Source organism: Panicum virgatum, chromosome 2K (genome assembly GCF_016808335.1).
Source record: "Panicum virgatum strain AP13 chromosome 2K, P.virgatum_v5, whole genome shotgun sequence".
NCBI lineage: Eukaryota > Viridiplantae > Streptophyta > Magnoliopsida > Poales > Poaceae > Panicum > Panicum virgatum.
In genome coordinates this window covers 4,415,737-4,441,830 of record NC_053137.1, presented here as the reverse complement: position 1 = coordinate 4,441,830, position 26,094 = coordinate 4,415,737, and the positions used below count along the sequence as shown (strand labels likewise).

At 43.1% G+C, this 26,094-nt stretch overlaps 2 protein-coding genes and 1 long non-coding RNA gene across 3 annotated transcripts; 1 reads left to right on the top strand and 2 right to left on the bottom strand.

The window, feature by feature from the left end:
• Positions 1 to 2,707: 2,707 nt before the first annotated feature.
• On the bottom strand, positions 2,708 to 5,000 carry LOC120694970. Its single transcript, XM_039978306.1, has 3 exons — positions 4,290 to 5,000; positions 3,448 to 3,753; positions 2,708 to 3,373 (listed from the first exon to the last, which is right to left on the bottom strand). Exons 1-3 carry the CDS (start codon positions 4,998 to 5,000, stop codon positions 2,708 to 2,710), a joined length of 1,683 nt encoding a protein of 560 aa, XP_039834240.1.
• Positions 5,001 to 12,328: 7,328 nt separating this feature from the next.
• Positions 12,329 to 13,348, top strand: LOC120662047 (zinc finger protein 36-like). Its single transcript, XM_039941126.1, has one exon. It carries the CDS (start codon positions 12,610 to 12,612, stop codon positions 13,162 to 13,164), a length of 555 nt encoding a protein of 184 aa, XP_039797060.1. The 5' UTR covers positions 12,329 to 12,609; the 3' UTR covers positions 13,165 to 13,348.
• An 8,080-nt stretch (positions 13,349 to 21,428) lies between these two features.
• Positions 21,429 to 23,322, bottom strand: LOC120662043. Its single transcript, XR_005670170.1, has 3 exons — positions 22,588 to 23,322; positions 22,168 to 22,245; positions 21,429 to 21,698 (listed from the first exon to the last, which is right to left on the bottom strand). It is a non-coding gene; the product is annotated as an uncharacterized LOC120662043 (long non-coding RNA).
• Positions 23,323 to 26,094: the final 2,772 nt, after the last annotated feature.

The window sequence follows — 26,094 nt, the reverse complement described above, 5'->3', positions numbered from 1 at the left end:
TCTCGCAACGTACATCAAAACTATGCAATTAGTTTTTTTATTTACCTACATTTAGTACTCCATGCATGAGTCATTTGCTATATTTAATGTTTCGATGTGATTTCGATGTGATGGAAAGTTTGAAAAGTTTGTGGGATCTAAACACACCCCTGGTAGCTTCCAAGAAGAAGGCAAAGCAAGCTGGGAAATTCAGGTGGGCCGGGCCTGTGGTCGCCTGACACGTACACGTCGATTTCAACACGTGGAATGCGCCTATATTTCCCGCGTAATCCCGCCGGTTCGTGGGTCCCACGAGTGTACTAAGACTATGATTAGTCAGTATCATCATCATCAGAATCTTATTAACAAAGTTATTTGCGGATGGCAGACGGGGCTTGGACTTTTGAGAAATGGCCGAGAGTTATTTTAAGGGCTAAAGATTAGCAAAAAAAATAAGTCTTCAATGAAATAGCCATTGAGGGGTTTGGATCCGAGGACTATTTGACTCCTAAAATATTTTTCCAATCATTTGGCAGCGACTTTTTCAAGAGAAAGAGAGAGAATCAATGGGCCCCACCTAAATAGCCTCAAATAGCGCCCCTTTGGGGGATATTTTTTTGTCTTACTGTTTGGCTCCTCTAGAACTATTTGAAAGGGGTGCTAAAAAATAGCCAAGGGATCCAAACAACGCCTTTGTATTGTATTGTTTTCTCTCCTGCTAATGACCGACGGTGCTTTATTATGATTGCTCCATTATATTTCCTGTGAGTGAAAAGGAATCACCGACGAAGATTTACCGATCAGACAAATCTGACTAGTGCATAAAAAATGCAAAGATCCCGTCAGCCATATGTTAACTCTCAGCAAATCAAGAAGTGAATTTCAGTACAGATTGACCGTACTAGACTTATTATATATAGAAAATACTTTTGCAGCTCTCCAATAATTAACTGCCTGTTTGGTTCTTAGAAGTCCCTGGACTAATTTAAGTCCCTGGGCTAAAAGTAAAAGTCCCTCCCTGTTTGGTTTGAGAGACTAAAGGGACTAAAAATCATTAATTGCAATGCTAAAAGGACCCAAATACCCTTGCATGCATGTATCTTCTTGCACGGGCCTTTCTGCATGCGCAGCAGCCTCCATGCACGCTATGCACAGCAGCCTCCCTGCATGCTGGCTCAATTGTTACAAATCACAAATGATGCTCAGTATTATTACAAAACACAAATAAAATAAACCAAAATGCAATGATTCTCGTTATTACAAATATTACATCTATTTCAAACTCCACAGGCCATCGGCTACCCAATCTCGAAATTGATTCATCACGGCACTATCCCTTTCATCTGTAGCGTTGGCATTAGAACTTCGTGCATGTAATGGAACATAGTTTTCATCCTGGTCGCACAAGTCAAAATCTGTATCTGATATCTTGCTTTCTCTAATAAAATTATGTACTGCCATGCACGCCACAATAATCTTGCTTTGCTTGCGCTGCGGATAACTTGGTAGGTGCATCAAAATCCTCCACTTGTTTTTCAAGACTCCAAATGACCTCTCTATCACATTTCTAAGTGAAGAATGACAGTAATTGAAGTGCTCCCTTTTTTCCTATAGGCATTATGCCATCACGGTATTCTTGGAAATGATATGTTATACCCTTTATTGGTGCAAGATAATCCGGTCTGTTTGGGTATCCCGAGTCCACAAGATAAAACTTTTCTGGTGGTGGATGTGGAAACTTATGACCAAGTCTACTCTGAGCATCATTGAACACCCTCATATCATGAACCGATCCTGGCCAACCGGCAAGGACGAAAGTGAACCTCATATCAAAGTCACATACGCACATCACATTCTGACTCTTCTCCTTGTGTCTATTTCTATGTTGCACAGCAGTGGCATTTGGCACCACAACTTCAATATGTGTGCCATCTATTGCTCCTATGCAATTATCCATGAATGGCGTAAACTTTCTATTTTTCAATCTTGGGTGCACATTTGTGAACTTAGGATCTTTTGGCCTAATGATATCTTTTGCTAGATTGATTAAACATGCCAACACTTTCTCAAACTTTCTATTACATGTCTCCAGAGACCTGACAAATCTATTTCTTTGCTGCCTAACTGATTGAGGGGCATCAACTGTCCACAAAAATAGTGCCAGAGACTCTGTTGAAGACATTCTTCTAGTGGATTGCAAACCATAAGACTCAAATAGCACATTATGTAACTTCTCAAACATTGTCCTACTCATTCTAAACATATCATAGCAATCAGTTGGGTTCCCTAGTGTCCTTATAACCCACTCAATTCCAGTTTCTTTTGGTACCCTTATAGGCCCTTTATTGGAGTAAGAGTCCAAGTAACACATACCAATCATGCTGGCTAACATAACAACTCTTCGCTTCTTCTGTTGTTGGAGTATCATTTGGGCAACAAGGTCATCATCATCACTGTCATCATCAGCACTGGCCTCATCACTATCATCCTACACCCAAAATAAATCATCAAAGTGGAATCAGCAAATATGGCTTTACATGACATCTATAAAACTGATTCAGCAAACAACACACAACTTTAAAGGGTGAAGTACATGAAAGATCAAATTAAATAGGTTCAGCACATAATCCTGCAAAGGTACATTACATGACACATCAAACAAAAGAAGTCCAAATACATAGATAAGGCAAACACCAAGCAAATGACATCATCTTCTTGTAATCCTAAGCTACATCAGATTCTTTTGCTGGCACCACCTCTTCAACCACACTAGCCTGGCCTCTTTAGATTTCATGTTCATAAACATGATCCTATTGTGGGGCTCAGCAAACAATTGTGTTGCGCAAAAGTACTCAACAGACTCTTCTGGTGCCCCACACTCTATTGCCAACTGCTGGCACCGAGTCAACTCCTCAACAAAGATGTTTTGACTCTTCTCTCTTGACTTGACTTTTCTGTTTACTAATTCAGTTATGAGTTGAGTAGACTTTTCACTATCAGACTGGAAAGAAGTCAGTAGACCCCTCATGAGCTTGACCACTGGGCTCTTACTTTTCTTGCCAGGACTAGTGGCGGTTGAATTGTCACAAGAACTAGTCCCCCTTTTGCGGCTGCTGGTGCTCATGGGGCTGTTCTCAAATCCATCATCACCAGAAAAGCATCCACCAGGTGGCTGCACAAACCCCTCATCACCAGAAAAGCGTCCACCAGGTGGCTGCACAAATCCCTCACCGGCCGCATCCTCATCACCAGCTGGCTGCACAAATCCCTCATCTTCTTCATCTCCAGGGAAGTATGCAGTGGATCCATCTACTGCCACACCTTGGTACAACTCTATAAGCATATCCAAGTACTCAGGATTGCCAAACTGAAATTTCTTGGCATTTTTGTTTTCCTGCATAGAAAATGAACAATTAGATCGGTGTCTTCCCTCATATTACAATGGAAATTGCAGTATTTTCTGCATACCTTGATTCTCTTTGCCCACCACGAAGCTGGTGCAACATAATCACCATTTTCTACTATCCCTTTTCCGGTCTTGGTTCCCAGCCACACCCAAGCAACATACCATTTCTTCAATTGATTCATTTTGTTTTTAATTTGTTTGGATGAGTGTCTCAGTCGCGCCCTCTGAAAAAATTTGGTCTTCAAATTCTGATATCCTCTAGTTGTCCAAACTCCATTGGGACAATTTCCATCCCTAGCTTCTTCACAAGCTATGTCACATAATGTAAAAATATTTTCTTCTGTCCAATTAGCCTTGTCAAATGTACTCTAGTAAAGAAAATGTGAGTTAATACATATCCTAATTATCATAAAGATCTACACAAGAAATTGAACAAAACTTAAGTATAGATCTACAAACAAATTGTGATCAAAAGTTGCAAAGAGCACTGCTGTGCTGCCAAGGTACCAGAATCAGAGCAAAGGTTTCGAAGGGCGACACCATGGAGTAAAGGCCATCATATTCCTTGACACTAATCAAAACTACCATCGTTTGCTGAAAAGGAAAGCAAGCACTTGCACTTCCCACTAAAAACTACTGTGCATCATCACGAGACCCCTTGTAGCTTAGGCCCCTCTGCAATTCGCAACATAGCTACAAGATCACCGTTTACAGAAATTCTGTGACTATTGATAGATACATAACGGTGGATGCAGACAGGACTCCACCTGACCTCAAGTTACAGTTCTCAGCTCACCATCAGTTTAAAGCTTTTTTCTTCGTCTTAAAGTTGTTGATCCTCTGATGATCATTATTGCAGCCTTGTTGCACAGAAAAATAGCAGTAAAAGGCATGAATGATTTACCTTTCCATCAGGCGCATTCTCATCTTCGTCTTCGATGTCGTCATCATCGTCAACATCCTCTACAGGTGCTGCAGATGACGAAGCTCGGCCGCGGCCACCTCCTCCGAAGCTCAAAGCGCCCGGTGGCATGGAGAAGCCACGGCCAGCGCCGTACGCCATGGGGTCCCCAATGCCACCGCCATACGCCATGGGGTCCCTAATGCCACCTCGTCCGGAGCTTGGAGTGCCAGGTGGCATGGAGAAGCCACGGCCGCCACCACCGAACACATGAGCGTTGTATGCCATGGGGTCCCCAATGCCACCTCCTCCGGCGCGCCCACGGCCTGCACCACCGAGAGCAGAGCCCGGGGGGACGAAACCCCGCATCGGACGGCTAGATCCCGCGCCAGAGCTCGCAGACTTGCTGCGGCTTGCTCCTCCGCTTCCTCCTTGTGGTAATCTTCCGCAAAGACCACTGGATCTGCTGCCTGGGCGAATAGGGGGTAGCCCGTGTCCGAAATCTTCTTCAGGTTGGAGGATTTGTTGGTACCTCTCCAAATCGGGGTAGCTCTCGACCTGCGAGTTCAGATCGAGGCCGCCTAGAACCCTCCCTGGATCTTGAACGCCGGCGTATGCTGACGAAGCCTGGCCGAAGTCATCCATGGTGGACGGGCGGTGAAGGATGCCCGACTTGGAGAAGAGATCCCTCTTGTCGTCGTCGTTGCCGGCCATGGCGGACGCACGACTGCGCGGCCGGCGGCGTCGAGATGCGCAGGCGGCGGCGAGATGCGCGGGCGCCGGCCGGATCTGCACCTTGTTTTTGTGACGAGCTGCCCACGTATAGGACGCGACGTCGAGGCTGGGCACGGACAAGGAGGTGGAGCGGGAGGACGCGGCGCGGGTGGTGGTCGCCGAGGTGCTGAGTGGCGGCCTGGACGCGGCGGCGCGGCCGGCGGTGCGGACGGGGAGAGGGTCGCGGGAGGGGGGTTCACGGGGGAGCGGAGCAGGAGGTCACGGCCTCACGGGCCTCGCGGGAAGGGGGTTCACGGGGGTCACGGCCTCATGGGCTTGCTGGGCCAAGGGGCATGCGGTGGAATAAGTCCCAAAAAGCACCTCTTGAGGGACTTCTTCAATTTTAGCTCCCAACATACTTTTAGCCCCAAAAAGTCCCTCCTGTTTGATTGTTTAGCCCCAAAAGTCTCAAGAACTTTTGCAAAAGTCCCTCAAACCAAACAGGGCCTAAGACACACACACACCTTCATATATGGTGCTGGTGAAGCAGAATGATGTTATCAGAGACCGTGTCAACATCCAAATAGACTTAGCAATTAATGCTTCTTTGCTTCTACAATCAGAGCATGCATCACCGACACTTTTTCTAGTTCCCGTCGTCATACAGTGCCTGCTGTGGCTGTGGTGCAACGTACGCTTGGAAAAAAAAAGAGGGACGACGACAACCAAGAGCCGGCCAGAGATGGATGTATCTTGGATACCTTTAGAAGATAGATTTTGATGGCTGGCCGGCACCTTAATTAGCTTATTAGGCATGAGAGCAGCACACACGCATGGAGAACTAGCCAGAGTTTTGCACGGTACCACGACTACTGATGATCGAAGATGCAAATGTTGCATTTTTCCAAACGTCACCGCATATGTCGGATCAAGAGAGTACTTTATTTAGTCTACTTCAAGGCAAAGTGGAGGATTTGCATACATCCAGGCAATGCAAGCAAGAGCTAGCTAGCTAGCTAGCTTCTTCCTTGCAATGCCTTTTGACCTGAAATTAGTGGATGTCGTCCGGTTAAGTACGCCTGCTGCAGCTACCATTGACTTCACGATGATAAGAACAAAGGAATGCATGCAGAGAGCTAGCTAGTACTAGTGTAAAAAGGATTAACATTCTGTTTTTACAATAATGACAGGGACGAGGTCAATGTGTGTCCAACAAAAATTCTGTCAGATCACGCAAGATCAGTGGAAGAAGCACAACCGGTTTGACGATGTGAGTGAAAATTGTAGCCGTTGAAAATGGTCGTTTTAATTTTCTTCTTTTTTTTGTATATGTTTCAAAAGTTAGAAACGATCACACAATAATTCACACAGACTATTAGAGATCGATGCCAATGCAACAAATTAAGAGAATGAAAGATGTGCAGTATATATATTTGATAAATAAAAGTGCATGCATGCCAATAATTTTGCCTTGAGCAGATATATATACATATATATTAATTGCCTGATATAATAACAACTTGAGCTGGGAATCTGGACAGTATCTGGTAGTGCGCTTACGCCCACACTACTGTATATCATTTGCTTAATTTGTGCTAGTAGCCTATCCTATAACGCTTAGTTGAGATCGATGGAAACAGTTTGGCCGATCGAGGTGGCCTGGCTGCAGGAACCTGCTGATGCATGCTCCGCTAGATTAATTTCCACAGATTAGATGAGAATCTGGGCAAGATCCAGTGTATCTTACGTACAAGTTGCTAGCACACAGTCGTCCACCTTGCGTGTGATGTTTTTTTTTCGGTGCACGTGCGTAATTAAATGCCTCATGTCAGGACGAACACACGTCGTAGGATACGGGCAGTTACACGGACGCAGGTCCAGGAGTTGTCAGGTGTCACGTGTCAGTGTCACCAACCTGATGAAGAAGAATACGTACACCTGTCAGCCGGCGAGCGGCGACACATGGCGGGCTGCCTGTAGTATAGCCGACGATGAGGCACCACCATAGACGACCCCTCTGCAGGTGGTGGCGCGCCGTCGCTACTCGCTAGCTGCTGTCGTGGACCGGTCGGAGACGCGCCGATGCCGACGGCCCGACGGTGTGGTGGCGGCCGCACTTTGTGGAGCTACAGCCGCGGCGGCAGCTTCCTGCCTTGACACGTGCGCCACACTAATTTGTCCCATGTACATCCATCCACGGCTGATTTTGGAATCTTCGTGACCAATAACACAGTTAGGCCACGTTGTCGATGCATGTGTGTGTCTATATATATATGTGTGTATTATTCTTGGTATAGCTAGGAGAGCCATGCATGCATCAGAGCATCTGCAGGGATAGTCTCTAAAAATCAGACCCTCTAAACACTAATGGGGCTGCTTTTATTTTATAGAAGCTTTTCAATTTATTTCAACTCCGGCAATAACTCTCAATTCTAACTTAATTATTATAATGAAGGGCTCTTATGCATGCACAACTTTGCTCATGATTTTTCTTTAATTTTTTATTTGTGTTACACGCCTACTATACCGATGCTGTAAAGTTGTCTGTGTGCGGCTATAGAATATAGAGGCTCAAGACTATTTCTTTTTTTTTAAAAAAAAATGTATCGATCTATATGAGTATATATATCCACGTGAGGAAAAGAACTACGGAGAGCGTAAACGATGATCTATCAAGCACATTAACAGCTATATATATATTGGCAATCACTTTGCTGGCGTACGGAGCTTGCGTGCATTGAGATGCGTGGAGCCGCGGCTGGCTACTGGCCGGCGGCGACGGGTCCACTTGGCGGCGGGAGCACTGCACGGAGGATATATCGGAGCAGCCAGAGGCCAGAGCTGCCACGTCAGGTCATCGTGATCAGATCAGGTCAGCTCGATCAGGTGCATATGTAGGGGCCGGGCGGACGACGGATGCGAGCGAGAGCGACCCCTGTCCATCGCATGTCTCCATCCTGTCGGGAGTGGTCGGCCGGCCGGCCTTGCCGACGTCCACGTTGCAGCCGGAGGTCGTCCTCTTCCTGCCTGACGGTGACGGCTACGTACTGCTAGTACACACGCGCGCAGCACCACCACTGACGACCGTCGATCGATCGACGGCTTGGATCCATGCAACTAGCTACCTGAACGCTTGATGAAGCACGTCACTAGCAGCTAGCTAGATAGGTATCAATGATGGTCGAGTACTCGAGTCACACATATACATGTGCAAAGATATTTTGTCGTATCATGACTAGGGCTCTTTTTAGATCACAATGTGCAAAGATATTTGGTCGTAGGGGACTAGGGCTCTTTTTAGATCACAATGTGCAAAGATATTTGGTCGTAGGCGACTAGGGCTCTGTTTAGATCAAAATGTGCAAAGATATTTGGTCGTAGGTTACGGCTCTGTTTAGATCACAATGTGCAAAGATATTTGGTCGTAGGTGACTAGGGCTCTGTTTTAGATCGCAACACGTAAATCCCCTAAACACAAAAAAACGTCACATTGAATATTTAGACACATGTCTGAAGTACTAAATTAAGTCTATTTACAATATTTTTTACATGGATGGGCTGTAAATTGCGAGACGAATCTAATGAGGCTACTTAATCCATGATTTGTAACAGTGATGCTATAGTACCAACGCTAATTATGGGCTAATCATGGATTAATTAGCATCATTAGAATCGTCTCGCGATTTACAATCCATCTGTGCAAAAAAAATTATAAATAGACTTCATTTAGTATTTCAAATTAGCAAGATTCTATGACAAAAATTTTTTTTTGTGTTCCATCTAAACACGCCCTAGATTAGACTAGAGTACAAGCTATAGCAGTGTATTTCTTGCTGCTTTAAGTGACTAGGTTAGGCCGCCAACCGGCCAGGCCGGTCGCCGCCTGCAGATATTTCTTGCTGCTTAATTATTACTCGTTGTCTCGTTGATCCAAGCCTCTCCAGCTTACTACTACTCCTCCCTTCATTCCAAATTATAAATTGTTTTACTTTTTAATCTCAAATTTAACCACTCATCTATTAATATTTTTTTGCATACATGGTTAATTTTAAGTCATTCTTGAAGAATTTATATTGATAAAGCAAGCCACGACAAAAAAATGATATTTTACATAAATTTTTAAATAAGACGAGTGGTTAAACTTAAAATAAAAAAAGTCAGACGAATTTAGAATACAACGTGTGCGGATAACCTTAGGCCGCCAACCGACCAGATCGGCCGCCGCCTGCAGGTATTTCTTGCTGCTTAATTATTACTCGTTGTCGTTGATCCAAGCCTCTTCAACTTTACTACTACTTCATTCGTTCCTTTCTAATCTCAAATTTGACCACTCATCTTATTCCAAAAATTTGTGCAAACATAGTTAAATTTAAGTCATTCTCGAAAAATTTGTATTGATAAAGCAAGGCTCAAAGAAAAGAAGTGATCTTTTGTACAAATTTTTATTTTCCCAATTTTTAAATAAGACGACGAGTAAAACTTAGGATAAAAATGTCGGACGACATAATTTGGAATAGAGATCGAGATAGTAAGTAATAGCTTGCTTGCGTACGTGAAATCTTCTTTACATCATTACATATTTATACATGTGCTATATACGTACGTGAAGACACTCGGCATGTAGCCTAGCTTATCCTCTGGCTTTTTCTTCTTGCCAAAAGAAAAAAAAAAGATGTTCGGAGATAAGCTATATACATAATTGATTCTTCAAAAGGCGGGCAGGCAGGCAGTTAAGTTCCATAAGGCTAGTCTCAATATAAGTTTCAAAGAGGATTTTATAACATTAAATACTATTATTTTTGGTGACATAGTAAGGAGAAGAATGATGGAATTTTTTAGGATGTGAGGAGAGTTTCATCACTATGAAACCCATCTGGCACAGTTACCTAGTTCTCAGTCTAGATAACTATGTTCATGAAATTTTCACTTAGTTAGTCACATGGTTACATAAGCGCTTAAGCAACCTTGATTAATTAAGTTCCGGGCAGCAAGCAGTCAGTCGAGGAGGCGACGGATCGGACGACGTGCCTGGCTAGGGCGGGCCGGCCGCCGCACCAAACCACATGTTTGGGCCTGCCAACCGATTTGGGCTTCCGTACGACGTACGGGCCTCGCCGGCCGGAAGCATTGAGAGAGGTGGGCAGGCCCGGGCCAGGCCGGGCCAGTCCGACATGGCCGTGAAATTGGGCCCAGACCAGTGGGCCGAAACATATATTAATTCTCTCACTGGCGCTGCGCTAGCTGGACCACCGGAGGTAGGCGGCGGCGGATCGAGCGCGGCGGCGACAGATCAGAGTGTGCCGTGCCCATGGTCGTCGTCGGCCGGGATCGGAGGAGGAACAAGTAAGGAACAGCGAGCAACTGCTCACAGCAGGGAGTAGAGCACGCACTACACCACCTGTAGCTGTACAACTGCATGCATAGCTAGCCGCCATGGCCGCCGAAAGGGAACCTTAGCTGCCTGTACACCGGCCTGTTGATCTGATCATACTCATACATGATGCATGTATAACCATGGATGATGCTACAGATCCAGCTCCCCGCCAGCAGCAGTAGCGTTATGTGCTGTGGCGTTTTCAGGCAACCCTGCATATGCTGGCGATGCCTGCCATGGCGTACGTTCTTCATCAGGCCGACGGCGACAGAACCGACCACCAGCGAGTGCTCAACCACACGGAGAGCGAGGTTGGCGGCAGCACCTAGCCACCTACTACAGTACTACTGTTCCCGTCACGACGCCAAAAATAGCACAGCGATGAATAGAGTAAAATGAATCGAGCGAGTACGACGAACGACGGCGACGTTCGGGATGCCAACGGCGACAAGGAAATAAAGCCCCTGTGTGGAGGGAAGGGATGTCCTCGTCATCGCTGAGAGGGGCGGAGGGACAAGGAGCAGCGAGAGACAGTGGCGGAGGCGAGCTAGCCACATAATAAAAAATTGGGGAGGCTCATTTTGTTCTCTTTTTCCTTTTTTTTTCCTCTTCCTCTTCCTCTCTTTCTTTTTCCTTACACTCACCGCTAGATCCGCCCCTCCTGGGAATAGGCAACACTTGCGATGTTGGTTTCTAGCAATAATGCAAATTAAACAGGGCCACGTCATGCCAGAATATTGACTGTTGTCTAAACCAAATATTGTGGTGCGAAAATTCATTCAGTTTTGTGATAATCCAAATACTACGTGCGCACGGTTCTTCAAAAACTTACATGGTAAATCTGTCGTACATCACAAAGACACAAATGCCATTTAAAAAAAAGATCTGATTTACACCTTCGAACTATCATAAATATCTGATTCTCAACTTTCAACCACAAAACCGGATAACAGAGATCATCCAACAGTTGAAACCAGACAAATTTAGCCCCTTAGATGGTTTCGAAGGTGAGTTTTTTTTGAGAATTAGAAATATTCAAATTTAAACTAAAAATTCATAAATAATATATTTCAAATAAAAAATACAAAATGGGCATCAAAAGTTTTATAAAAGTATAACCTTTCTATTGGCACGATACTTGTCAGTTATTCAGATCCAATTATTTTATATTCATAATATTTGGTTGGTTGATTGTAGTTAAGCCTTTTATTTTTGAATAAGAGATTCAAATAGAACAATGGTAGATAGGTTATTTTTCAGAAAAATTTTGGTACTAGTTTCATATTTGTTTGATTTAAAATAAATTAGTTTTGATTTTTTAGATCTAATTAGAATTTTTTATTTTTTAAAAAAAATACAAAACAACTCAAGGGCCAAATTCTTGTTCAGTTGGATGACCTCTGTTATCCGGTTTCGTAGATGAAGCTTTGGATGAAAATCGGTGTTTAATTTTACGGTAGTTCGAGGGTGTAAATCGGACTTTTTTTCTTTTTTTTTCAATGGAGAGAACTATATACTAAGATGTAATAATCCTTTTAATCCAATATTGTTACACATACTTTAGTTCAATTACTTTTTAACACCATCCAAGATTTACTTGGCCTCATTTAGTTGCAGGCTGTAAAGTTTTTGAAAGAGAATCTTTTCACATTTGAAGTATTAAAACTAATTACAGAACTCGTCTATAAACAATGAGACGAATTTATTAAGACTAATTAATTCAACATTAACACATGTTTACTGTAGCAATTTAGTGTTTAATCATGGACTAATTAGGCTCATTAGATTCGTCTCATAATTTACAATCAAACTATGTAATTAGTTTTTTATTTCGTCTAAATTTAATACTCTATACATGTATAATTCTCATTCGATGTGATAGTTTTGAAATTTTGAATTAGAGAGTGCGTCGAGACCTCACTAGCTAGCTAGCTTAGTCACGGCTGCGGGAAAAAAAAAAACTAGCTAGCAACCTCCAACAATGCTGTAGTTGATGCCTAGCCTGCTTCTATAAGCAGTAAAGTGGCTCATGCATCCAACACACAGGCACATCACATCGTCCTTCACTCTCCTGCCTGCCTCTACTGGTATTGGTGCCAGCCAGATCCGGTTTCCCGTCCAAACATGAATCCTCCTCAACTTCCATGAGCAGCAGAATGCATGTAGTGTAGCTCCTGGGCACGGCAGGTAACCATTTCTTTTTTTTTTTGAAGTAGCAGCTCCTGTAGATACACAATGGAGTCCTCTCGTGGTGCTTCACCTTGCTCCGACGCCGCTGGCGGCGGCCTCGTCGACGGCAGCGGCGGCACGCGGCTGTTCCCGTGCCTCTTCTGCAGCAAGACGTTCCTCAAGTCGCAGGCGCTGGGCGGGCACCAGAACGCGCACAAGAAGGAGCGCGTCGCCGGCAGCGGCTGGAACGCCGGCTGCGGCACCTCCTCCTACGCCGCCGCGGTGGAGCTCGACGCGGCGCTCGCGGCCGCCGGCAGCGCGCTTCCGGCCGCGTCGTCGGTGTTCGTGGCAGGCGCCCCGCACTGCAGCGGAGCGGTCGCAATTGGCGCCGGGGCTGCAGGGGAGGCGTCTTACAGGGCCGGCGCCGCCGCAGCGCTGAGCTTGGAGCCGGAGAGGTGGACCGGTGGCCACGCGCCGCCAGCAACCCTGCACGGCGGCGCCGGCCCGATCGATGAGACGCTCAACTGGACAAGGCGCACGAAGGCCTCCGCCGCGGCCCCCAAGGCGGCGCCGGACGCCACCGCCTCCGGCGTGGAGCCCGACCTCGAGCTGAGGCTGTAGGCAGCTTAAGCTCTCGGGGATCGGTCGACGAGCGCGCGTGCATACGTTCTGGATCATCCATGACGAGTTGACGACCCTGTAAATTGTTTCGCTTGCTTGCTTGGAATTGAATATGGTGTGTGCATTTTACCTTTCCATGCATATGGACGACAGATATATGGTGATACAACTCCATACTGACGTTGATACGCTGACATGTCCATCTCCCATTTTTGCTCAATCTAGCGAGAGCTTCAAGTGCCCTTGCTGGGTTTGCTAGCTACTTCTTTTTTATTAAAAGAAATTGCACATGATTTTGTAGTTACTACTTACTTCTGGCCTTGTTTGGTTAGGAGTGAAAAACTTTTTATCTATTTGACCACTAATTAGAGGTATTAAATGAAGTCTAATTACAAAACAACCTCCACAATTATAATACTGTAGCATCCGTGAAAATGTTTCGCAAATAAATTTCGTTTAGTACTCTATGCATACATTCATGTTTTTGTGAAATTTTTTTTATGGTTTGTAACCAAATATGGCTTCTAAACAAATGCTGAGAGAGAGGGAGAGGAGCTGCAAGTACAGTTAGCTTGCAGTGAGATAAGATGCAGCGTGTTGATCTGATCATCATCACTTGCTTGAAGCTGATGCCATTGTTGCCAGCTCCAAAGATAGATAGCTGCTGCTGACTTGTCCAAGCAAGCATGCAAGAAGACAAAGCCTACACTATACAAGAGCTCTGCTGACTTCTCCTTGGGGGCAAAGCACAACTGCACAAGGACGTACTACCTCCACTTACTTCCACGTGGACAAGCACAAGATCGACAGCGCGGACAAAGAACAGCTATAGCTCTCGCTCGACTCCACCAAATTGCTGGGAAATGGTAGGTAGGATGTTCTTCCTGCTGTCGCCCGACCCGACAAGAAACCTTTGCTGCTTAGCCTCTGTTTAGTTCCCAACTCATAAACCCGTAAAAAAAAACGTGAATGTTTCGACACATGCATGGAGTACTAAATGAAGTCTATTTATAAAACTTTTTGCATAGATGGGCTGTAAATCGCGAGACGAATCTAATGAGTTTACTTAATTCATGATTGCAACAGTGATGCTACAGTACCATCCGCTAATTATGAATTAATCATAGATTAATTAGCATCGTTAGATTCGTCTCGCGATTTACAAACCATCTGTGCAAAAAGTTTTGTAAATAGACTTCATTTAGTACTTCAAATTAGCAAAATTCCGTCGCAAAATTTTTTTGTGTTCTATCTAAACATGGCCTTAGTATGATCTTGGACCAGCTGATGATAGTGGGGTCCACGTGTACAGTGGATGCGGTTCGGTACATCAATTAGACCCTGTTTTCTCTCTCTCTTCATTTCTTGAATACTTTTTAGATATATACTGTTAATTATTAGTAGTTTATTAACTACATGCGAGCTCTAGCTCCCATGTAAAAAAATGAGAAATATTAAGAACTTAACAGTGAGTAATAATCATCTTGGTCACAGCCTTGACCTAATAACTTAACAACACAACGTACGTTGCATTGTATACGTATTGGATCCGGTAGCTCCTGTGTGCTACGAGTACTGAACAGGCGTGTCGGCATACATACATACCACTCTACTCCCGGCGATTGGCCAACGGCCCTTTTCTCTGGGTCACTAGCAGTACTGCTGTACATCGTGGACGAACCACATGCCCATCGGATGTGCTCCTGCATCATGTCATTGCACTGGGCGCATATTATTGGTTGTTTTCTGCTGATCTGCAGGACCCTTTGCCCTTTTCAGTGGGCACAGTTAGTTGCTTGGCGCTACTTGGATCGTGGACAAATGACTTTTCAAAAAAAAAAATCGTGGACAAATCATATCGCTGAATTATCGGTGAAGTTTTGCCTTAAGAAATCAAAATACACACTGTGGTTTCAAACAGAGGAGATAATCTTTTTTCTATTTTTCCTTACAATTTTTTTATTTTTTGCGAGGAAAAGTAAAAAAGAATTTATTTAGGAAAATACAAAAAAGATTCTCTTCTCGGTTTGAAAAATTTACAATATTAATTAGAAAAATAATCTTTTTTTTCTACTTACAGACAGATAAAATTGGAAATATTACAGCAATAGCATAAATTCTCTCGCATACAACAGAGGGAGTAGTGGACGCTGTGCCTGCCAGTGCTCTCGAATGGCTCTCCAGCTCTGACCTGTGCGTCGGGACCTGGATTCCTTGTGCACGTACGGACCGATGATGATGCATGGACAGCGATGGCGAGCAGCAGCTTCTTTCTGTTAAAGGCGCGCGTTTATATATGCATCCCTTAATAATCCCAACCTAGCTACCACAAAATGGAAATTTCGTGATAGTAATGAACAATCTTCATGAAAATGTTTTTTTTTTAACGTGAGAAAAAACTTTTACGAAAACATACTTGTTGAAGGTATTATATGGACAATCATGAAAGGTTTATTTTCGTGCAGGTAATCTCAACACTCTCTGAAATTATATACATAATTTCATAAAAATGATTTTTATGCGAGGTGTGCCAGTTTCCCAAGAGGGATCAACAGCTGTAACAAAATAGTCAGTACATGCTAGCTTTGCACTTTGTGGGCTTTTTTTTTTCTACTTCCCTCGCAGCTCTGGCACCCTGTTACACCCGCTCTGCTCATCTTCCCTGGAATCTTTGTGAAATATAATTTGTATGCAACAATATGCCTTTTTGAGAATTTAAATGTACTTCTACCTATTTATTGGAATTAATTTTTGAGAGAATTTTCATGCGAGTTGAATGTCATGGATCGTTGGCAGCTTTGGCTATTTTTGTGAGTGCTTTTGGCTCTAACGAAATTTCTGGATTTTGGTACTGCCATGCATTAAATAATATTTCACCATATTCCAGAGTAGTGGGGCCTTGAGGATTTCGCCAGGAATTTATTTGGACCAAAAGGACTAAGACTCTTACGAGAGTGGAATCAATGAATAACTATTCATGCTCCGACAACAAGCAAATATTTCTGAACTAGCAAGGTATTAGCGTGGGTAGCTAGTTTTTTATTTTTAGTTTTTTAGATTTTTTACATTGACAAAAGATATGTATTTACCTCTCATCTGCTCTTGCATAATACTATATGCAGCTTTCTATGCATAAGAGTTCATATCAAGCATCGATTTTTATGTTGCTTTGTTCTATATTATAGATGCATATTTTAGTACTTTAGCTTGAAAAATCTAAATTTTAGAAATGAATTTAATATTGGGTCACCTTGAATATGCATGCATACTGTACATGTTTATCTTTATACAAAGTTTTTTATAAATAAATATATTTATATGTATGTGTTAGTGATGTTTGCCAACAATCTGTAACTTAGATGTTGGACATCGATTTGTGTCTTGCAATATTTTGATTATTATCTAACGAAAGGATATCTAGTGTAGATGTTAGAGCACCTAGGTAGCATCTAGCATATCTAGATTCGACTGAAGCTAATTAAAAATGATCATGGATTAGACAAAAAAATTATATTAAAAAATAAATTAAGGCCTCCTTCTGACTTCGGTAAAAAATGTTATGCAAAACTTATATATATGCGTGCTATATTAATGCATATATATTGCAATTTTTATTCAACCGAACCTATTATTATTTTTCCCACTTTGGTTACTGTACAACTTTTTTATTTGTTTTTAGCCCATATGACTGCATAAATTGGCCTACATGTCATCTCGGCCATGAATATTAATAGTTCCATATATATATATATATATATATATATATATATATATATATATATATATATATATATATCTGCTGTTGTTTCTAATTCTTTTCTTTAACTTCCATTTTCTGTAGTTATTCTACTGATTTCTCTGTCTTCCATCTTCTTCCTCCATATATTTGAAATCGATTAGCGTTCTTCGCGTCTGATGCATCTAATGGAGAAGTTCCCTGTTTAATTCGACTCAGTTGCTGAGTTTAGATTGTGCCTTACAGTTTTTTGTTTTTTCTGAGCAAAGAGGAGCGACCACAACATTTGTTTGTATCATTTGTTGTGTATTGTAGGCAATCGACTTAGGGATAGATTAGCAGGGCTCTAGGCCTCTAGCCGTGTCTAAAATAACTCTAGTTGTGGCTATGGATGGCAACCGGGACCCGATACCCGATTCCCCGTGGGGAATTCCTCTATTAGGGGACAGGGATGGAGAGAATTTCATCCCTGCAGGGATGAAAACGGGAAAAATTTATCCCCCGTCGGGTCTGGCGGGGACGGGGATGTTCCATCGTGCCCGTCCCTGATCCCCGCAGGACCCGATTACAAGCTTCCAAATTGTAAACTTTTAGCATTTTAGTACGGGCCGGAAGGAGGAGAACCAGCCCACGAAGGGTCGAAGGCCCACTACGACCTAGCTTGAGTAGATATAAGCACAAAGCAAACTCTAATCTTATCCATTCACCTCTCCTGCCTCCCTTTCACTCCGTATCTACTCTCTACCACACTGTCTCTCTCCCCTAGACCCTAGCACATCACGGGCAAGAACATGACGACATGTGGGGACGGGGACCCCGCGGGGATTAATTCCCTGCACGGGGACGGGGACGGGAAGAAAATGCCCCCCCGCGAGGGTTGACGGGGATGGGGACGGGGAAATTTTACCTCAACGGGGGCGGGGATGGGTAGCTAATACCCGGCGGGGAATTCCCCGTTGCCATCCCTAGTTGTGGCTTCTCTAATGGAGCAACTTATCTTATAGATACAGAGCCATTTTGAAACTGTTGGGTACAACAGCTTCTCCTTTTTTTTCATGAATATATGGAAGATGTCAAGTGTCCAACGTGCTCTAGCTATAGTTTTATATTTTCCCATAATCTATAATGCGATTTGGTAATAAACATAATTTCATATAAAATAACATAGTAGTGATTAATGATATTAATTATAGACTAAACCAATAATTTCTTTTTTCTCCTTACCTTTTCCCCTCATTTTCTCATTTTTCCTCCCTTCTTTTTCTATTCTCCATTTTCTGCTTTCCTTATCCGTTCAACTGTAGCGGATCCGCCCAAATTAAACCTGCTTTAGTGCACTAACTATCATCTTAATGAATAATCAAGTTACCACGCACTTAAAACGGTGTATTCCTGCAGTCCGTCGGATAATTCCCGATTAAACTACTGTACTACAGAATCACATTTGCACTAGAAGTCTCACGCGAAGACGAGCACATGTGATACAAGCATACAGAGGTTCTCAAATTAATTTACAACACAATTTTACATAAAAGGTTCGAATACAAACTACAGAGTTCAAACACACAGCGAAAGTTTAAAACCGAGTTCGAAATACAATATGGTAACTACGAACGACGATACAAGGTGAGCTCCACATCCTGCCCACCGATGTGATGCCAACCTGCCCGATCCTCACGGGGAAGACGGGGCCCACTCGACGGTCCAACCCGGAGGAAGCGGTTGTCCAATCCAGGACGCACAGACCTCCTCGAAGTCAGCAGGAACACAACCTGCTCAGAAGGGTTACAACAACAACCCTGAGTATGCTAATACTCAGCAAGGTTTACCCGATTATGGGTATACTTAGCCCATTACCTAGACATGCAAAGCTTTTTGGCTCTGGAGTTCTTTTGCTGAAAGGCTGCTAGCGGTGAATCCTTACTTTCAATATTTTAACTCAATTTAGTATATCGAGTATTAACTAAATTCTCTTAAGTATCTAGAGCACACATTGTGGATCAGATTAAACCTCTAGTAAAACACAATCAAACATCTTCATTCCATTCTCATTTCCATCATTTACTACGATGTGACAGAGAGATCAAGGTTCTCTTAACCGAGAGAGACGGCGAATCGATCCGATTTAATCTTGCAAGGTGGACCTAACCAACACGACACGTGCAAGCCCCATCGGGCCACACACGTCAGCTGTTCCCAATATTACTACGACCTCTGAACCCAGCCTGCTGAAACCCAGGTGAAGGGCCCCTCACGGCGAACTCCCGGAGAACCCGCCATCATCCCACGCACAGCGTAGCAGGTCGGGATTCAAAATATCGTTGTAACTCGGTACACAGTTTACCGGTTTCGACTACCTCCTACTCCCGGTATGTGGTCAGTACTTCAAGCCTCGGTCAATGTGCCAACAACGGTACGGTCCTCAACCAACACAGGCGGAAATTTACTTTCCAGTCACTTCATATCCATAACCAACTCGTCTCCGCCCGGTCTCCATTTCACTACAAGAAATTTGTTGATCCATGACAAATTTTTTATGACGTTTATGAATACCGTCATAAACAGACATGATCTATGATGATTTATGATTTTTTGTCATAGATTTACAAATAGCCCATACGGGCCCTAATTTGGGCCCAGTTTTTGTGACAAACATCTAAAATCGTCATAGAATGAATATAAAAATTGTCATAAATTTAATATTATGCTTAAAGCACAATGGTGATAAAGAAAAATGTGTTATAGTTAACATGAGACCACGAATCAATATAACAAATCGAGTTCACGTATGCATCTAAGTTGCTACATAATATTTTGTACATGCTTAAATTCAATTTTTTTAGTTTTTTAAATTTCTATAGCATAAGAAAATCGCTCATTATTTTATCCTAAAAAGACCATTCTAGCCCACCTCAACATTTTTGCACCAGGAGGCGTGTGTGAGTAGACGCCACGGCGGTGCTGCTGGAGAAAGACATTGCTGGCCATGGTGCACCGAGGCACCGCGGTCTTCGTCGCAGGGCCATGGGGGCGAATGGCTCCTGGTGTTCACCTTTCTCTCCGTCCGCAAGGGTGGGGAGGCCACAGTCGTCTCCAAGGCGGTGGAGGAGGCTGTGATCGCACGAGCCGGCGAGGGAAGGGAGGAGTAGCTGGTGGCCGCGGCGGTAGGGGCCAATTTTCTTTATTCAATTTGTAAGAGCAGGTCGTCCCATCGCCCGCCCTAGAAATCAATTTTTAGGGGCGATAGAGGTGTCTCACCCTTAGAAATGGATTTCTAGGTGTGGGTAAGGGCAGGACTTGGTCCTAAAAATATATTTTCAGGGGTGGGAGCGTGACCCGCCCCTACCAACAGCATTTCTAGCTGCGAGAAGTAGGGGTGGGCACCGCACCCGTCCCTAGAAATGCAATTTTACCTGCCCCTAAAAACCGTTTATGTAGTAGTGCCTATTAAATATCATATTGCCATAATATATGCATGGATAACATATGTCATTGCTTCTTCCTCTTCGATCTTGTCTACAAAGGTTTGATCGAGGACCATCAAGGAACATTCGGCTCCATCTTGGCACACTATATATATGCACCCTCGGCCCTTCTAAATTTGAACTAACTTTAGCTGATTTTCAATTTACTTCACTAGTTAGTATATATCAACATTTAAAATAGTTCAATAAACAAATATTAAAACAATAAATGTCAAATTTTAGTTGTACGTAAGATCATGTTGTAGTTCAATAAACATACTTTGTAGAGCCTCAGCTCTCAATCAATTAGGTGAGTGGCTAATTATATTACTAGCTGGTCCTTTGGTCCAGTCCCAGGAACCCCAACACGTGCCCACCCTAACCCAACGCTGTACGCTGTTATATGCCATGTACCCCATCAACCCCGGATGGGTGGGGTCTGCCCTCTGGGCTCCGCAGAAACCTCAGCAGTTGCATTGGTAGTGGACGTGCGCGTGCCCTTCACTTTCCCTGAACTGTTTAAGAATAATTTTCCAATTATATCGAGATGAGACCACATTTCCGGCAGGTCACTTGATCTTGTGGTGCAGCACACTTCCGACATCCCCGTTTATTGATTTGTTGGCCATCGCACAAGACAACCACTAAGTTTTAATTGTGCCATGACCTATAGATTGGCACACTGGTGGTGACCTAGGTCTGTTCTCGAAAATGAAAGAGCGACATAGAGGTCTCTGCTGAAACCATCATGATGAGATCTTTAGAATATTGACCAGGGAACATTATTCAAAATTGATTAGAGGTTAGATTTGTCCCGAAATAAAGTTGCACTAGAAATACCGGCACGGCGTTACCGCGCCATGACCTGTAGACCAGTTTATATTTTTTTTGATAGAATGAAACTATATGCGGTATATGGTTACTACAGTTCTAGATAATATTTTAGGTCTGTGTTGGTCTGCCAAAACTGTGAATTACGTATGAGTAGCATTTTCTTTAAGTACATGTGCTTCTATGTCTTTTTTGAGTCTGCCTTCTTGTTTGGCCATGAAATTTGTAAGGCATAAAGAACATAGCACCTTGAGATATACATATGCTTCAGATATACACAACCACAGCCTTGGAGTCAATCTCGTATGAGGAAACCTGTTGCTTCATAATTTGCATACTTACAAAAGATCTTTTTCTTACATGAATGAATACTAACGCAAATTCATAAGCATGATATTCCTGTCGTAATTGTTTCTACCTGTAAAGACGACGCAACCTTCTTGCCCAAATATTTGTTTTAGTGCATGAATAACTTCGTCATACTTCCTAACAGAGCTGGGTGGCTAATAAACACGAAGAAAGGCAGAGTATCAGTTGTTCTGTAACCGTTAGTTTTCTGCTGAACATATCCACTTCAAGTTTGAACTGAATGATGCTATTTGTGCAGGACTACAACTTGTAGTATCAATACAAGCAACATATACGATAAATGTCCCAATTACAAGTTATTAGTTCACTGATATAAAGTAACTCTGAATGTGGCATATGCATTTATCATATTAACTGTAATTGTGCTCTTGTGTTCACGACATCAAATGGAGCTGTACACACAGCAATAGTCAAACGACCAAAATTTGTACATGAAAGCTTGATCTGTTGTATTTGATATGCTAGAATGCGCCATTCTATGCAGCTCTCTTTGTTTTATTAGTATCACAAGTTGCAAACAGGTTCTACTTCGTACTTCAGTTGTAACTATTTACAAACATAAAAAATAAGATAGTTTAGCAAGGTAAAAGTTAAGAAACTAACCATGTGTCCAGAATTCAGTTTGGCATTATCAGCAGCTGATTTGAAGAGAGATTCCTTCATACTCTCATACGCATGTAACTGTAAAAAAACGATCATGTTCTTTAACCATCAAAGCATACGTGGAAAAGAAACTGGGATATCTGTTCCCACATATCTGAAAACAAAAGTATTGTAACATATTGATGTTCCAATTCAGATTGAAGCGTGAAAAACATTTTGGGCATATATAATTTGAAGCTGCTTTCTTATCAATACCAAAATGCTCCCATAAGCCAAACCAGCTCAAGTCTATGTATGCAAGCATGTTCAGTTTTATATCTCACAAAAAACCTAGGTAAACCTACAACAAATTTGACAGGAATCATTCTACAGAATAATGAATTGGCTGCCAATCTGCAGTGTTTTGGTGTGTTTGCTCACCTTGCGGCTTGCGCCTCCTGTTTCATAGCCTTCTTGTTATCCTGGGATGATGGTGTGGCGAATGGTGTCGAGGTGTCTGCTGCAGCGGCACAGCGGCAGCTGCATGCATTGTGAGCTTGAGCTGCTTATCCCTGTCTCTGTTAGAGTCGCTGCTCTTCGGGGTCTTCTTCTTGGACGGCGGCTGGACATGCGTGAGGGGGCCTCATCTTGGCGTTCCTGGCCTCCGCCTCCAGCAAGTGGAACGCAGACGCGGTGCCGAGCAGCTGGCGGGTGCGGTTCCGGGCCGCGACAGTCTCCGCGACGCAGCGCTTGGCCGGTCGTCTCGTCTTTGCGAGGACCCTGCGGCGTGGCGGCGCCGCCGAATCTGCAGGCTGGCCGTGCCGATCCGGAGGACACGCCACATGGGGGTACAACTTGCCTGCGACGAGGTCGCGCTGGGGCCGGGCCGCCCGCGCGGAGCAGGAGGACCCGCCCGCGCGGAGCAGGAGGAGTGAGGCGGCGCGTGGGACGCCCTCGTAGACGCCGGCGCCCGCGACGAGCTCGCCCCGGGCCGTCACACATGCCGCCAGGGCTGGGCCTCGTCTGTGCCGTGGCCGCGTCGCCGGCAAGGAGCTGGAGGAGGAAGGGGAAGGATGGAGGCCGGGGGGCGGAGGTCGCGGCGACGGCTGGCGAAGCGGAGGCGATGAAAAGCTCCTTCGAGAAGCCGCGCCCAGGTGGCGGAGACCTTGACCGGACGATAGGAATCGGACGGCTGGTATTTAATGTAGACGTGGTCCAATGGTAAAGCTAAAATCGCCCCCCAATTAGGTCATTTAAAGATATATAGCATGATTCTTGTGCTATACTTATTAAATGTCTTATACTAGTAGAAAATAATGGTCAGAAAATAGTAGAAAATAGTCTTCTCTCCTGTAATTTTATTTCTGGAGATTGTGGGCCCTCAACAAGCTGGAAATATATATAAATATATGTAATGCAGGTCTTTATATAATGTTAAAATAACCCCCAAGTAATCACCACCGGAATCCTCTTCCGTACACTGCCGAAACATGCAAATATAATTAAAGTTTGTAGGCCCGCACGACACATTGTGGCTGCGGAGGACGGTGCGAGCAGTCTGCAGAAGCATCACATGCTTCTGCGCCTCGCGGCGTCGTCTTCCCCTCGGGCGACGCACGGCCTCCTGCTCAATCCTGGCATCTTTTGATGGAGCATCCTGCCCACCAATTATGGTCCTGTTTAGTTTACACCCTCATAAACCCCGTAAACACAAAAAACATCACATTGAATATTTCGACACATACATGGAGTAATAAATGAAATCTATTTACAAAACTTTTTGCATAGATAGACTGTAAATCGCGAGACGAATCTAATGAGCCTACTTAATCCATAGTTTGCAACAGTGATGCTACAGTAACCATCCACTAATTATTAATTAATTAGCATCATTAGATTTGTCTCGCAATTTACAACTTATCTGTGCAAAAAATTTTGTAAATAGATTTTATTTAGTACTTTAAATTCGCAAGATTCAATCGTAATTTTTTTTGCAAAATATCTAAACACGACCTATATCTTTGTAGGTGCCGCAGCTGCTGCTGCGCTCTCTCTCTCCCTCTCACTGGCTCTCTGTTCCGGTAGGCATGGCATGCACATAGCCATCAGCGAGTTAGCCCGGGTTTGATTTTTTTCACCTTAAATCATAAGTTTGGTCGCATCATATGTTTACGCATCAATTAGAAGCAATAAATATAGACTTATTATAAATCTGATTTTATAAGTCGTGACTTAATCACGAGATGAATCTATTAAGTCTAATTAGTTCATAATTTTTTACCACTAATTGCTACAGTAACCATCCGCTCATCGTGTAGTAATTATATTTAATAGATTCGTCTAGAGACCTAATTGCAACTTATGCAATTATTTTTATAATAAGTTGGCATTAGAACATTCGAATTGACATCCAAAGATTCGATGCGACAGCTATTTAAAAAACCAAACAGTCCTTAGGTTATTTATAGAGTTCTGATCCATTATCAGTCCTCACCGGTTTAGTGTTTCTCAATCTACCTAGCTAGCAGCTGCATATGGTCTGCAAATAGTACGTGTATTTTCTGACTGACCATCAAGATATTCCTAGTAACTTTTTGAATATCGGATACATATTTGAAAATTTTACTTGAATATTGGATACGAACAAATAGTTGTTGATATCCATCGGATATTGATCAGATATCCGACACTTTATTTGGATACTAGATGACCACTTTGCAATTTTAGCTGGTTAATCTAGTGATGTATCACATAATAAAGAACAATGAGATCTCAATAACAATTGTTTAACAATTTGCTTGTTTTATGTTGATAAACTTTAAAGGGTGTATGGGAGATTCCTTATTTTGCTGCAGTTCATGTAGATAGTACCACTTCTTTGGAGCTTAAGGCACCGATCTAGTCTTTACTTATCATCAGCCACTAGCCCATCACTCGACTGTTACTCAAATTCATGGAAAAGGTTATGATGGGGTTAGTAGCATGAAAGGTGAGATTAGAGGGCTGAAAATATTGATCATGAAAGAGTCTCCTTCTGCTTGTTACATATTTTTTTGCTCATGAGAAACAAATTCATTTTTCCTCTCTCACCTCATTAACTTTATTGTTACCCCAGCTTTTTTCTTACATGGGAACATATTTAATGTTATAGGAATCAGCTGAGATGGAGGGTTATGACTGTTCTAAGGTCATTCTCAACAAGAGATTTCATAGTTGTGTTTCCAAGAATGTCACATAAACAAAAGGACACTTACTTAGTAGCTGAAATAGTTTCATACAATGCATTATTATATTTATTTTATTATTTTCTAAACTACATGCAAGACGTAAGCTGTGGTAGTACAGTATATATAGTATTTCATCCTATGAAACTCATTACACCTCTGTATTTGTTAACTCTTTGGTACATTATTATTAAAAACGCGCTCACATGATACTATATATACTATTCAGTAATGAGAATAAAACTTCCTTTAATTATGGTCTAGTAGCTACAAAGCCATCTCCTCTTAATCAAAGCAGATCTCTCCATAGGATAGGAAAGCATAGCAGCTTACTCGCTCTGTCCCGGTCCTAAATAAGTGTCACTGGGAAGCATTGCCTCACAAACATGCTTTCGGAGGGGGCACTTAATTATTATTAGGATGGAAGGGACGGAGGGAGTAGCGAGCACCTCTATTTTTTTGTTGTCGCATTCAATCGTACCGGGAGCCTTGTCTACTCAACCACAGTCACATGTAGCCCAAGCCACTGATCACTGCCAGCCTTGTATAGTACGATGTTATTCATCATCTGTCGTTTTCATACTGTTAGCCTCTTGCCCGAGGGCTTATTTGTCTACCATGCTTCGGTAAACTACTGGAGTATTACTCCTTAGACTCTGTTGAAAAAAAATATCGGCCTTACAAAAATATATAAAAATAGTATTTACGCAAAGTCACCGCGTGA